Source organism: Helianthus annuus, chromosome 9, assembly GCF_002127325.2.
Source record: "Helianthus annuus cultivar XRQ/B chromosome 9, HanXRQr2.0-SUNRISE, whole genome shotgun sequence".
Lineage (NCBI taxonomy): Eukaryota > Viridiplantae > Streptophyta > Magnoliopsida > Asterales > Asteraceae > Helianthus > Helianthus annuus.
The window spans coordinates 161,954,740-161,970,150 of NC_035441.2; the positions used below are offsets into that span (position 1 = coordinate 161,954,740).

The 15,411-nt window shown below is 40.7% G+C and overlaps 1 protein-coding gene and 1 long non-coding RNA gene across 2 annotated transcripts; both read left to right on the forward strand.

Moving 5' to 3' along the window:
* Positions 1-6,945: 6,945 nt before the first annotated feature.
* On the forward strand, positions 6,946-7,421 carry LOC110874864. The gene is made up of 3 exons (XR_002556281.2): positions 6,946-7,031; positions 7,196-7,316; positions 7,402-7,421. It is a non-coding gene; the product is annotated as an uncharacterized LOC110874864 (long non-coding RNA).
* A 1,314-nt stretch (positions 7,422-8,735) lies between these two features.
* On the forward strand, positions 8,736-14,842 carry LOC110876638. Its single transcript, XM_022124802.2, has 8 exons — positions 8,736-8,865; positions 9,688-9,774; positions 9,844-9,930; positions 10,025-10,069; positions 10,196-11,575; positions 11,706-13,325; positions 13,435-14,256; positions 14,352-14,842. Exons 1-8 carry the CDS (start codon positions 8,736-8,738, stop codon positions 14,840-14,842), a joined length of 4,662 nt encoding a protein of 1,553 aa, XP_021980494.2.
* The last annotated feature ends 569 nt before the right edge of the window (positions 14,843-15,411 follow it).

Genomic DNA, 15,411 nt, shown 5'->3' on the forward strand with positions numbered 1-15,411 from the left:
TTTGTTTTCTTTGCGAGTTTGAGAGAAATAGGGTGGGTTTGAAGGGAAGAAGGGGGTGTCGGGGGTATTTATTTAGGGAAATTCACTAAAATATTAATTTTATCGAGAAAGTTAACAAAGTTCTTAAAACTTACCGATAGGGATGTTGGGATGGCAATTAACCCGAGACGGATGGTTTAAATGCTGTAGGGTATGTTTGGCAAAATTAACTGTTGGTTAGTGGTTTGAAGCTGGTAGCTGATAGCTGAAAGCTGTTTGTTAGCTGGTAATTGTAGCGGGTAGCTAGTAGCTGTAGTTTTTTAGATATATTTGGTGTTTGGCAGAGTAGCTAGAGCTTTTAATAAAATATATAAAATGAGCAAAGTGGACATAACTAAAAATTTAAAAAGTTTTTTCATTAAAAAGTTCATTATCTTTAGAGGTTAAAAAAGTCATTTTTTTTTCCTAAAAACTTGTAGCTCCTTCTAAACACTACTAGTAGAAGCGTTCAACCAAAAGTTTCAAGCTCCTAACCTGAAAGCTTCAAGCCCCTTCAACCAAACAAGGCTTTTTATTGAATAGGAGTGTTTTCTTAAAAGCTTAAATCTAGAAGCTTTTAAAAACTCCTAAAAGCTCATTGCCAAAAATGTATATGTGTTCTTATAACTATTAGAATATTTACAAAACAATATTTTGTAACTTTTTTTTAAATTGTCAATTTTTTTAAATATATATATATATATATATATATATATATATATATATATATATATATATATATATATATATATATAAGATTAGGTTCAAGAGTGAACATTAGTGTAGCTTGCGAACTGAGTGAACTAATCCTGGCCATACACTTGTGTAGATCAATGGCCAGGATTTGATGTTGAAATACACTAGTGTATTTTACGATTTGATGATGAGATCCTGACCATACACGCGTGTAGATCAATGGCCAGGATTTGTTCACTCAGTTCGCAAATACACTAGTGTTCACTCTAGAACCCCACCATATATATATATATATATATATATATATATATATATATATATATATATATATATATATATATATATATATATATAGGGGGCTGCTAGAATGAGAACCACCCCGAGTTGTAAGAACCGCGAGAACTACACCCCACGGAGCGCCGTTCGCCATGATTTTTTTTTACAAGTAGATGTGTGTATTATAAACACAGCCGTAAAAAATCATGGCGAACGGCGCTCCGTAGGGTGTAGTTTTTTACACCACAAGTTTGGTGAAAGAAAAAAGAAAAAAAATTAAAAAACACCAAACTTGTGGTGTAAAAAACTACACCCCACGGAGCGCCGTTCGCCATGATTTTTTACGCCTGTGTTTATAATATACACATCTACTTGTAAAAAAAAATCATGGCGAACGGCGCTCCGTGGGGTGTAGTTCTCGCGGTTCTTACAACTCGGGGTGGTTCTCATTCTAGCAGCTCCCTATATATATATATATATATATATATATATATATATATATATATATATATATATATATAGTGGAGGGTTCAAATGAGAAGAAATTTTTTGTAAGAATAAAAAAGAACGTAAGAATCTATATATAATCTAAAATTTAGTTACATCTTCTATTTTAAAGCCTAATTTATGATGTTTTAAATGCAATTTTTAAAATAAAATTGATTACAATAATATAATACAAAAACAATATCACCCTCCATCCCCGTTATCCCCTTTAATTAGGGTTATCTCAATCTCTGAAGATGGAGAATCCATCTTCCACAACCAAATCCCTCCTCGACGAATTTTAAGGGAAATCCCCAAACTGGCATCACACACTTCGACTTTTGAAGATGGAGAATCCATCTTCCGCAACCAAACCCCTGCTCGACGAATTCTAAGGGAAATCCTCAATCTGGCGTCATCTGTCTTTCTCACGGTTCGAGTTTTTGAAACCCTAATCTCCGTTTGCCTCAATCACTATCGCGATATTCCTTAATCTCCGACGGCAATGAAGTCGCCGATGTGTGCGAAGGCAGTACTCGACGGTAGTGATGGGCGCTTGAATGTGGCGACACTGAACCCTAAACCACTGACGATGGTGCGTTTCGTTTAAAAATGGTACTTTCTGAATTCGTTTGATCTTACATGTTCACTTCAAATTTTAGTTTTGGTCTTTTGAATATGTAGTGAAGAAATTAGTTAGGTTAATTTGAGGGTTTTATATTTGGTTTGATTTAGGTTGAAGGTAGTGTTTCACTGCCTTAATCTCCGACGGCAATGAAGTCGCTGATGTGTGCGAAGGCGGTACTCGACGGTAGTGATGGGCGCTTGAATGTGGCGACACTGAACCCTAAACCACTGACGATGGTGCGTTTCGTTTAAAAATGGTACTTTCTGAATTCGTTTGATCTTACATGTTCACTTCAAATTTTAGTTTTGGCCTTTTGAATATGTAGTGAAGAAATTAGCTGGGTTAATTTGAGGGTTTTATATTTGGTTTGATTTAGGTTGAAGGTAGTGTTTCACTGCCTTAATCTCCGACGGCAATGAAGTCGCTGATGTGTGCGAAGGCGGTACTCGACGGCAGTGATGGGCGCTTGAATGTGGCGACACTGAACCCTAAACCATTGACGATGGTGCGTTTCGTTTAAAAATGGTACTTTCTGAATTCGTTTGATCTTACATGTTCACTTCAAATTTTAGTTTTGGTCTTTTGAATATGTAGTGAAGAAATTAGTTGGGTTAATTTGAGGGTTTTATATTTGGTTTGATTTAGGTTGAAGGTAGTGTTTCACTGCGTAAGATAGTTTAAATGATCTGATATTTGTTAATTGGTGTTAGTTTTAATAAAGAATCAGCCTAATATAGTATGATGTTGATCAGGTTGGGGATTTTGGTCTTTCAAAATTGAAGCATTCAACCTTTTTGCCTGCTATATCCGGGGGGTGGACGGTAAGAACATTCTCTTTGGGTATTTTCATGAGGTGTGAAGACTGGGCAAAAAAAAATTGATTTTAGTTATGTCTTTTGCAGCCTCAATGGATAGCACATGAAGTGCTTCGTAACGAACCTTCAAACGAACAGTAAGATTTAGTTAGCATCTTGAAATTAGTCAATTCAGAATATGAGTTCCAAGATAATATAAACTTTTACTGCATACACTGTTTAAATGATCTGATAATTGTTAATTGGTGTTAGTTTTAATAAAGAATCAACCTAATATAGTATGATGTTGATCAGGTTGGGGATATCGGCCTTTCAAAATTGAAGCATTCAACCTTTTTTCTTGGTGTTGCAAGCGTACGGCATTGTTGGATATTTGATTGTTCGCCAATCTTCGGGTGATCATTTCCATTTTTACCCTTCTCAAAGTTTTTTTTTTTTTTGGCTTATCATTTAAATCTGCCGTGATATTCACCAGGTTGGGTGCTTCGGTGTTTTAAAGTTGAGGCATACAGCCCTTTTATCTGCTGCCTTCGGCGAGGGATAGTAAGAACATTTTCTTTCGTTATTTCCTTGGTTAAGTGTCAAAATTGGCAAAAAAAATATTGGTTATGGTTATGCCTTTGACACCCTCGATAGATGGCACCTGAAGTTCTTCGTAAGGAACCCTCAAGGTTGCTAAATGTGTCAAAATTGGCAAAAAAAATATTGGTTAGGGTTTTAGCTAGGGATATTGATTAATGAGGCCTTTTATATACCACAGTTCCATGACCATTCAATGGGCCGATTTAGGGTAGGTTTTAATTGCATTGATAATAATTACCCAATTTCTTCCTAGGAAGGTGAATGGTCTTACTTTCTATTATATGACCTCCACCCTCCCTATTGTTGTTCACCCATATTCAGAGTTGTTAAACTACTGTCATGTCTAGCTCTCTGAATGTTAATACATCAGGAATTGGTGTTGACAACCAATTGGTCCTTGCTGACCTCCGTGAGGGGACTACCGGCCCCATCACGGTGATGGTTTGTAGAAAGTGGGACGTCACAAGTGTCAATGGCCGCTTCATGAGCACTGATTATGTCGTCAGTGATATAAAGGTAACTATCACCCTTTTACCCCCATACCCTTTCCCTTTTACGAGTTTCATCGTTATTGAAAGTCTACTGTTTGGTTTACGCAGGGAGGTGTCATGCATTGTACCGCCCGGAATAACATTGCACATTACTTCTTTGACAAGCTAAAAGAGGGTGGGGTATATTTACTCAAGGGTTTTGTAGTCCAACGCACCGATCAATACCGGATTCTGAAAGACAACCCTTTTGTTATCGGGTTAAATGGCTCCACGGTAGTTAAAAAGGTTGACGATGCCGGTAGTTCATTTACGCGCTACCCGTTCTTACTTACGCCGTTTGAGGAACTCGAACCAACAGAGGGCAAGTACTTTGTAGGTATGTTTACTCTCCTGATGCTGGTGTAACGGTTTTGCGGGGGAAATCAGGCTCAAAAACCAGTACTAACCCCACATAGTATGAAACTGATCTTTTATTTAGTTTGTAGTCTGCTATAACGGGCTAAGAGAAATAAAAAGGGGATCCACATAGAGTGTATAACATTGAAAAATAGTAAAAGTCGGGTGTTCCATTGGTGTTAGTGAGGGTTTGATGTCTGTCCAAACAAACTGGTAGGAACCACCTATTTCTACTACTAGATTATCCTTCGACCCATCCGACAGGGCTCACCTGGGTAGAAAAACATTTTACTCTTAAAATCTACAAAACCTACTACTTGAATGTAAAACATGCGCATAGTAAACGGGGCAAGTAATGGGTCAAATGGGTTGGAAATTTAAACGTAAGAACCATTTTGCTTTACGAATCTACAAAGAGTAACGACTATCTGGTGTAGAATACCATCTACTATGTCGTGTACGTACGAGAAATAACCGAACGAATGGTGAATCCGGTTTTCAGTTCAGCCCCTAGCCGTGTTTCAGTATAAATTCAGAATCCGGGTTCCGCGAATATGACCAATATAGCGATAAATATGTCTCCTGTTGGTTCGAGTTCCTAAAAAGCCGTAAACTAATTTATTCGGATTTGGTTAAATATACATGTCAAATATACATACTAAACCGAATAAATTAGTTAACTCAGCCGAATTTATATGTATATTATATCAAAAATACCCTGTTATATATGCTATTTTACATGTATATTAAACCAACTGAGTAAACTAATTGGTTAGCTACACCGAATAAACGTTGGATTCTAGGTTTTGGTTAAATATACATGTAAGATAGCATATAAATTCAGAATCCGGGGACCCCGAATGGTTCGATCAGCTACCTAAACCGAATTAATTAGTTTACTCCGACGAATTTAGCTCCACATTGGCTCGGTTAGGCTATTGGACATATTTATAATTCAGGCGAATTTTCGTTACACTACAGATGTTATCGGATATGTTACTGAGGTGGGGCCGCAGTCTGTGAAATCATCGGGTGCTCGCGCGGTTGAGTTCAATCTAAACAACGAACGGTATGTACCTAATCCTTATCCCCTGTTTGTTCTTTCTTTTTCCCTAACCTAACCCTTTAACTTTTTGACCTTTTCAAAATTCTCCCAGCAATCGCCGAGTTAGAGTGACACTGTGGGGTGATCTCGGTGATGTTATGCTTAAGAAGAAGGACGAAAACCCGGCTGTCTACTGTCTAATCCTGACTTCCATGAGCGCAAAGTTTTACCTGGGTACGTTTGTTTTCCGACACGTAAATTATGATGCGCATTACTTAAAAAAACTTCACCTACCTTAAGATATTGCAGGTGTCCTTGGTTTGTCCAGTTCATCGTCAACTATTCTTATTGATTCCTCCGAGGTTCCCGCACTGCAGACTTTTAAGTCGTCTGTGAGGTACTGTTACAGCCTTTGTCGCACACACTTTAATTATCTATTTTTTCCCCGTTTATTGCTCTTGCTGAATATGAAGCTATGCTTCCCAGCTGTGTTCCTATTGGAGATACTAGCGATCCAGTCACCGAGGAAGTTGTAAGTGTTGGAACTCTACAAGAGCTTGTGGACAGAGTTCGTGCTGACAAATCCAAAAAAAAGGTATTCACTCCAACTGACTGTTTGCATACGTCTCTCCCCTTATACCGCTTCAACCAGTAACACAGTACTTTACCCAACACACTCCTCAAACCCTTTTCTAAAAAAAATGCCTTCGGCAGCTACCAAGAAACTAAAATAAATGATTAACCGACTTTATGAGCTTTAACCCACCGTAATGTTTGGTTGAAAGTTACAAATTAAATTAAACAAGACGTTTTCCATAGGTTCAGAAATATATGTTTGAGGAAGGGTATGTTGATGTTATGGTAACGACAAACTGGTGGTTCTCGCTTTGGTTGTTCGGGGGAATGATTACTAAACTACTACACACACTCTGCATTAAAACCATTCATGCATACTAGATTTTGTTAAATGTAATTTAATAAACACCCATATCCTGCTTTGTTTTTTAAAATCTTTTACTGTTTTAAAAGTTAGTATAAGATAATGAATAAATCATTCTACGTTCGCCATTCTTAGATTAAAACATAAGAAAATGACTAGTGCCCAGAGTATGTGCAGGCAACCATTATTCTGTTTAAAATTAAAAAAAACATACTTAACGTATGCTTTAGAGTCCGAGAATTACCACCACCGCAACCGCTGGCGCCACCCCACCACCATTGTGACCCACCACCGTTGGGATGATACCGATCTCATTTCTTCAGCTTTTTGTCACAAAAAAAAATAAAAAAAAAAGAAAAACACCTAGGGTTCTTATTTTTTTTACTAATCTCCTACTAAACAGAACTGCCTAATCTATCAATTGTATGGAAATAGGGATTACCCTCGCCAACACAACCTGTCCATCTGCCTACTTGTGTTTTTGTTCGTTGTAGGCCGTTCTTTTCCGGAACGTTGTAGAGATTACGTCTATTAGAACCAAGAACAGCTGGTATCTTTTCGTGTGTTCCGGTAGCCAATGTCGTAGGGGACTAACAAGAGAGGGCGGTTACTTCATTTGCAAAGCGTGCAAATCGAAGGTTGACTATCCAAGGACGAGGTATACACTTGAACATCTCATGCCTAACTTCATGACTTTGTTCCCCTACCAATATGATGCGATGATTCTTTGTTGTCCAGGGTGATTTGATACCCTTCTACCTTCGCCACCAAACAATTTTGTCCCCATGCTACCATTATTATTGATCTACTTTAACCTGCTAGGTTTCGGATTCAAGCGGATGTAACTGATGGAACGATGAGCACCGTTGTCACCCTCTTTGATGAGGTTGCTGAGCAGTTGGTCAAGAGGACCGCAAAATCCTTAGTAGAAGAGCAGCTAAATGTATGCGCACTCCTCATTACAAGATGATTTTGAAGCATGTGGGAAATTGTTGCGATAACTTTTCTGGTTTGTATTTGGTATGCAGGATACTTCTCTAGATGCTCCTATATTACCCTCCGCCCTCGAATCCCTAATTGGAACAAAACACACTTTTGAGATAAAGAGCCACACATACTACCGTTATGGAGAATATGAGAGCTTCAATTGTGCGAAGATTGTTGGCCCTGGTTTGGATGATACAGATGGGAACTTTAAGTGTGTGACGTCGGATTTGGGTGCCATGCCATCTGACTCCCCAAAGCGTGGTTCGAGCCTCCCGCCTCCGACACCCGGAACTGGACGCAAACTTAGAAAGCTGTAAGTTACACCTGCCAATTGTCCCCTGTTTCGAATGTTTACGTGTTGCAGCTTTGCGCCAATACATACGTTTCCATCTTTCTTTGCAGCTACCTTGAAGAATCGGATGACGATGATGAGGGGGTGTCCGTTGATCGTGCACATGTTACCGGTGTGGTTGACAATAGTGGGGATGCTAAGAAGGGCTCTCACTGATATGGCGGTGGTCATTTCTCATTTTCTTCAATTGTTTGCGCTCTTGTGACTTTTCCTTTTATGGATTCAAATAATGTTGCAAAATATATGACTTGTGCCCACGCGAAAACTGTGTTGCTTTACTATTGTGCAATATATGTAATTTTCACGCCTTACCAGCCTCTCTGAAATTCTTAAAACAATACAACCACGCATTTACATCGCATCAAGATACTCCGCTTAAAAAGGGATGGTATAGTCCAAATAGGATCATGATATGCCACCTCGGAACACACGCTCCCAAATACGTTTACCCAACCCTTTTGTTACATCTTTAAAGTCACAAATAACTTCCAACCACTGTAAAAGGGTTCTATAAATGTTTGTTCGGAATCATGCATATTCCAATAGAATAATACCAATGAACAACGTAAAAACAGTTTTGGAATCGTATAAGACATACATGAATTTTTATCTAATTTGTTGAATAACCGATATAGATAAATGCAAATATACAAGCGATGACCGTGTCACTATACAACCTTCATGAGCACTTACGTAGAAGACTGCATTACAAACAAGAACGAAATAATCAAGTCATGACTTGAGCTACACAAAGACCTAACCACATATGACCTTTTCTGACCGACTGTGGCTGCATACGTTATTTTGGAAAAAAAAAACAGGCACGCGGCCAACAATAAATATGATATTTACACCAGCTTTAGCATGCATTCTTTAATACTTATTTTGTTGTAGATACTATGCCTTTTCCTTACCTGCAATTTACTTTGTTTTACCCCCCCCCCCCCCCCCCCCCGGGGCGGGGACGTATATGAATGCTTCATTTTGGATGATGTGTCATGTAACATTGTATGCAAAATACAGATGGCTGTGCGCCCCTTTGTGCTGCTCGAAGCCTCTTTCGCCTTTCATGCGTATTCACGTCGTTTGCTTAACGGGTTGGTCCAATACGTTTGTGGGTTAAAACTGATTGAGCAGGCTGGAACAAACAGAGGTATGTCACTTTTAATTGCAGTGTTATCCCCGACCCCGCATATAGGGTTTTAAATACTAAATTCTAACCCTTCCTGTTCCCTCCTAAAAGACGAGGTTTGTAGGTTATGGCCTACTGCTCCTGATGTGGTTAGTAATTCGATACAAGCCCGCCGTTGTTCCCATACGTTGCCTGATGGAAAGATTCAAACATATTTTGGCCTTGCATTGATTAACAGCTGCAACGATTCTAGCATCGTGGGTACCAAACATTCTATCCATATACAAAATCGTAATTATGTGGGTCTTAGTGGGAAGGTCGTGACATACTGTGGGCCTACCCTAACTACCATAGATGCAACTACTTCCTCTGCTGACCCCAACGCAGGTTAGTTACACTCTTCATAAAAACGGAACCTTTTAGCCAAATGTCCACTTACTGACATGCGTGCCCGCTCAAATTACAACTCTAACTAGGCTGCAAACAATTTAACCACTCCAATGTTGACGTCGCCACTGTAAAGCCACACGCATTGGAGTGGAATTTACTTTCTTAGCCAGTTATTTATAAGTTTCCTACCTACTATGTTGCGTTTATCCTATCTGCATGATTTGTACCTCTTGCAGTTTGTACTCAAATACAACCGCCAACTGTTACAGTGACCACTGGGCCTGGCGCTAAAGTGTGCTCAAGAGAATCAATTAAAGGTCGTCCCCATATTTCCTCATGAACGTCCCTCTGGGGCGCAGTACGCCTATTTATACTTTCTGGATTGCACGCTTACATCATCGCTCAGCCCACTACGAGCACTACATAATAGTTGTCTTAAAACATATGTTACAGGTAAAAACGCCATGCAGAGCGATACAGCGCATATGCAACCTGCTTTATGTCCACCAACAACATATTCTCCCTCCGTATCTGCCCAAGGTCTGCAACGTTATCTACAATGTTTAGTACTATCCTTTTATCAATCCCGTAACTATTACGTTTTTCCAGACAATATTTCCTGCACTACACGGCATTCTCATCAAAGTTTAGCGGGCCCATCACGCCTGCGCTCTTCTCGGCCTAAAAAAACAGAAGGTAAACGACCATAACTGCCCTGTACCTGACTAACCTTCGCCCTGCTTATCATGCAACATAGGAATAACATTGCCATATTTTAATATGTTACCAGGTATTCGTGTTCGCACCCCACGAAGGGCAGCGTTTGCATCAACAGGTATTTTCCGACCCTGTTTCTTGCCATGCATGTTTTGCTCCCTTTTGCATCTGGCTTCGCTATGCTGTTTGAAACGCTTCTCTAAATCGTGCGTTGTGCTAAGCTTTCCTGTTACAAATATCATAGGTGCGCATGTTAGGTACCAGAACCTTGGTCGTCCAACCTTCACGTGCCATAATTGTGCGGCGATCATGTGGTATGAAGAGAGGAATAAAAATGCGAAGTCGTCTGATGGGACGACTTTCTCTTCGTGCTGCCAGGATGGTAAGGTTTTGCTTGCTCGCCTTCTTGATCCGCCTGAACCATTAAGATCATTACTTGATTATAACGACCCGTCGACACTTAAATTCAGAGAACAGATTAGAGTTTACAATAGCATGTTCTGTTTCACATCATTTGGGGGAAAGATTGATCATGCTATAAACAGTGGTCGAAGCCTATACACCTTCCGAATAAGTGGGCAGAACTACCATCGAATAGGCTCCATGTTGCCAGTTGAAGGTGAGCAACCAAGATATGCCCAGCTGTATTTCTACGACACGCAAAACAAAGTTAAAAACCGTATAACTGCTTTGTTTGGCCAGACCCATTGTCACGACACATGTGACGAAGCAATTGTTGCGTCCCTGATCAGAATGTTAGACACCCACAGTCCTTTGGCTAACGCCTTCCGCATGGCACGTGACTGGTGCACTCAAAATGAAAGAAACAATTGTCAACTACGCTTACTTGGCCAAATAATAAACAATCCACAATACAACCGCCCTAATGTGTCTGAAGTTGCTGTTCTTATCACAAACGACTTTGGGGACAACACTGAACCACGTGATGTTATCGTTAGCACAAAGCACGGCGCGCTTCAACGCATATCGGAATTACATCAGCTTTACATGGCTTTGCAATATCCGTTGTTGTTTCCATACGGAGAGACCGGGTTCCACGAACGAATACACTACCATGACAACACAGGACGTCGGGCGACTAAACGACAATGTGTCACAATGCGGGAATACTACTGCTACAGAATCCATTATCGCAATACCGAAGGCACCACCCTGTTAAGAGGCGGTCGTTTATTCCAACAGTATTTAGTTGACTCATACGCAGCTATCGAAGAACAAAGATTGCGCTGGATGAGGAATAACCAAAATGAACTGCGGGTTGAACTCTATCATAATGTTTGTGACGCTGTGACGCGTGGGGATACAAATGCCAAGGCTATCGGTCAACGTATAGTTTTACCGGCAACCTTTACGGGCAGTCCAAGATATATGATCCAAAATTACCAAGACGCCATGGCTCTGTGCCGCACTTTTGGGAACCCCGACCTGTTTGTAACGTTTACAGCTAACCCAAAATGGCCTGAAATCGATGACATGGTATCTCTCATACCCGGCCAAAAGTCTCATGACCGTGCAGATGTTGTATCACGCGTTTTTAAGCTAAAGCTTACCTCCTTGATTGAAGATATTATGAAGAAACAAATCTTTGGTAGCTGCCAAGCAGGTACAGTTTGTAATACCTCGCCTCTTTCTTTTGGTATCAATTCTCCCACAAATACTAACCTTTTTAAACTTTCTAATTTTCCCCTTTTCCCCTTGCTGACTTCAATCTTTGTTCCCTTGGTTCTATACAGCTGTTTATACAATTGAGTTTCAGAAACGAGGCCTACCGCACGCGCACCTTTTGTTGTGGCTTGAACATTCTGCCGAGTCACGCACACCGGCTGGCATAGATGATTTGATTTCTGCAGAGATCCCATCGGAAATGGACGATCCATCCGGCTATAAGGCCGTAACAGATTACATGTTGCACGGCCCATGTGGAAACGATGCGCGCAGTGCTCCGTGTACAACAGATGGAAAATGCATGAAACACTTTCCGAAACCATTTTACCGAGAAACAACAATTGACGAAGACGGTTACCCGGTTTATCGCCGACGAGATACCAAGATCTTCTTTAAGAAGGGCAAAACGAAGCTTGACAACCGGTTTGTCGTCCCATACAACCGCTACCTCCTCTTAAAGTACGAATCTCACATCAATGTTGAATGGTGCACCCAATCCCGAGCGATAAAATACCTGTTTAAATACTTAAACAAGGGGCCAGACAGGGCTACAATGGTTGTTCAGGAAAACATTGGCAATAACGGTGAACAGCGTACACAACAGATTGTTAAGGTTGATGAGATTAAAAACTATCTGGATTGCCGGTACTTATCACCATGTGAAGCTGTGTGGAGAATGCTTGCATTTCCTATACATTACTCATTCCTATCCGTCATGAAACTAACGTTCCATACACCTGATCAACATCTGCTCACGTTACGTGATTCAGACAGCTTACCGGCATTGTTAAACCGGGACGGGATACGAGACACGATGTTCACCCAATGGTTTGCGCTAAACAACAGAGATGAAGCGGCAAGAGAGTTAACGTACGCCGAGATACCAACAAGGTATGTGTGGCAAGAGGATAACAAGGTTTGGAAAACGCGGTTGGAACGGACAGCCATTGGGCGGATTGTGTATTGCAATCCAGCAGCTGGGCCAAAGTATTATCTAAGAATGTTGTTGGGAATTGTGAGAGGGCCTCGAAGTTTTGAAGAAATAAAAACGGTCGACGGAGTCGTATATGCAACATTCAAAGAAGCCTGCTATGCGTATGGCTTGCTTAATGATGACAAGGAGTGGAATGACGCCCTGTCAGAGGCTAAATTATGGGCGTCCGGTTCCCAACTACGGGAATTGTTTGTTACCATGTTGTTGTTTTGCGAAGTGAATCGCCCGGCGCAACTCTGGGCAGAAAATTGGGAGATACTATCTGATGATATTTTGTACCTAAAACGTAGGCTCTTCATGTTCCCAGGGTTACATTTATCTGACGACCAGCTTAAGAACTACTGCCTGATCGAACTAAATGAACTATTGGAGAAAAATGGAAAATCGTTATCGGATTTCACAGATATGCCCCAGCCGGATACGTCGCTCCTCGATAAGATGGATAATCGTCTAATTAGGGAAGAGTTGAGTTACAATAAAAAAAAGATAACAGACGAACACGATCGATTATATGCATCACTGAACACGGAACAGACGGCCATATACGACACAGTCATTGAATCTGTTACCACTCGAAAAGGCGGGTTCTATTTCGTGTATGGTCCGGGTGGGACAGGCAAGACGTTCCTGTACAAAGCCATTCTGTCACGCTTAAGATCTATGGGCATGATTGCCCTTGCGGTTGCATCTTCAGGTAAAAAAATAATTCTGGAATGTTGTATTATTATTCTTATGCAACATAATGTATGTGGTCACGTACGCAACTCCATTTTTTACTCACTTTACCTATCTCTGCACATCAGGTATCGCGTCCCTTCTATTACCCGGTGGTCGGACAGCTCATAGCCGCTTCGCTATCCCTTTAGAATTACTTCAAAATAGCACGTGTGCCATCAAACAAAATACCCAGTTGGCACACCTATTACAAGAGATAAGGTTAATCATCTGGGACGAAGCACCAATGATGCAAAAATATGCTTTTGAAGCGCTTGATAAAACACTTAGAGATATCTTGGGGTTTCCTGCCCACGCAAACAGGGAACGCGTGTTTGGTGGCATGCCTGTTTTACTTGGTGGTGATTTCAGAAAAATCCTGCCCGTCATCCCAAAAGGAAAAAGAGAAGATGTTGTTCAGGCATGCATAAATAAATCGTATCTGTGGAAAAGTTGTAAACTCTTCAGACTCCACCGTAGTATGCGTGTCAACGAATACACCTCAGCAGGTGTGCTAGACATGGATAGGCAACTTTTCAACAAATGGTTGTTAGAAATCGGCGATGGAATTGTTCCTTCAAAGACCAAAGAAGGTGAGGATGAGCCTACCTGGATCGAGATACCCACCAGGTTCATCGTAGATGGTTGTGGCCTTCCTGTGGAATCGATTGTTAACGCTGTCTTCCCGTCATTTACAGAAAGGCAGGTTGATGACGATTATTTGTGTGAAAGAGCAATACTAACCCCGCGCAATATAGATGCGGACGAAATCAATGATTACATGTTTGCACAACTGAGACGAACCACAAAGACCTACAAGAGTTCTGATGAGATATGTCGCGCGTCCACGGATGTATTAGAACAGGAACAACTCTATCCGTCTGAATTTCTAAACTCTTTGACATTCCCAGGTAACCCCCCCCTCCCCCTTACCCGGCACCAAAAAATTAGTTACAGACCAAAAAAATGTGCCCAGTTAAATTCTTTAATTATTTGATATTGTCAGGTATGCCGCCGCACGCTTTGCATTTAAAAGAAGGCCTCCCTATCATGCTTTTAAGAAATGTGAACCCCTCGCAAGGATTATGTAATGGCACCCGCCTTATTATAACAGACCTTGGGAAATTTGTTATCAAGGCTAGAATACTTACTGGGTCTAATCGTGGAGATACTGCATTAATACCGAGAATAACCCTTTCATCGACGAAATCAAAATGGCCATTTATTATGAAAAGACGCCAGTTCCCAGTAAAACCATGCTATGCAATGACCATTAATAAAAGTCAAGGCCAATCATTAAAAGTCGTTGGTCTGTATTTGCCTCGCCCTGTGTTTAGCCATGGTCAGCTATATGTCGCGCTTTCAAGGGTTACGACACCTGAAGGTTTAAAGATTGTCATCGTCGGGGATGGCAACGGTAGCATGAAAAACCATACCAGAAACATCGTTTATAAAGAGACGTTTAACAATTTGGCGACATCAGATGAGACACAATAAACAATACTTGCCATACCGTAATCTTTTAGACCACCAAGAAACTTTTATCGCCTTTATTGCTGTTAATCCAACATAATAATTTATGCACACCCTAAACCCATATTTTCTGTTTGTTCTGCCCCAGCCACAACAACTATGTACGTACCACGTTGAGTATTATGCATCTGCCCTCCAACGACCAACTATCCCCGTATTCTGCCAGTAACGCCACCGCAACAACTATTCATGCGCCACAGGTCGTGGGAATGTAATTCTTTATAGCTTCCAATAAATTTTGAAAACTAATAGTCTTTTAAATTTCTTAGTTTTTTGTTTGTTGATCTTATTCCGATACATGTGCTGATTGGCTTTTTTGTATATTTTAGGTGGAAAAGGCACCGATGATTCAAAAACTGTTGTTTGTTGCTGGTTTGGACACATTTACACAAACGCATATTGGGCCACGGTTGCCAGCTGTCATTGGGGGGGGGGGCATACGCTTTCGTGCCCGCAACTATTTCAATCATTTTGGGTGGTCAATATAGCGACATCGTTGACCCTCTAGGTTGCTAAAATGTGTTGAGGTTGGA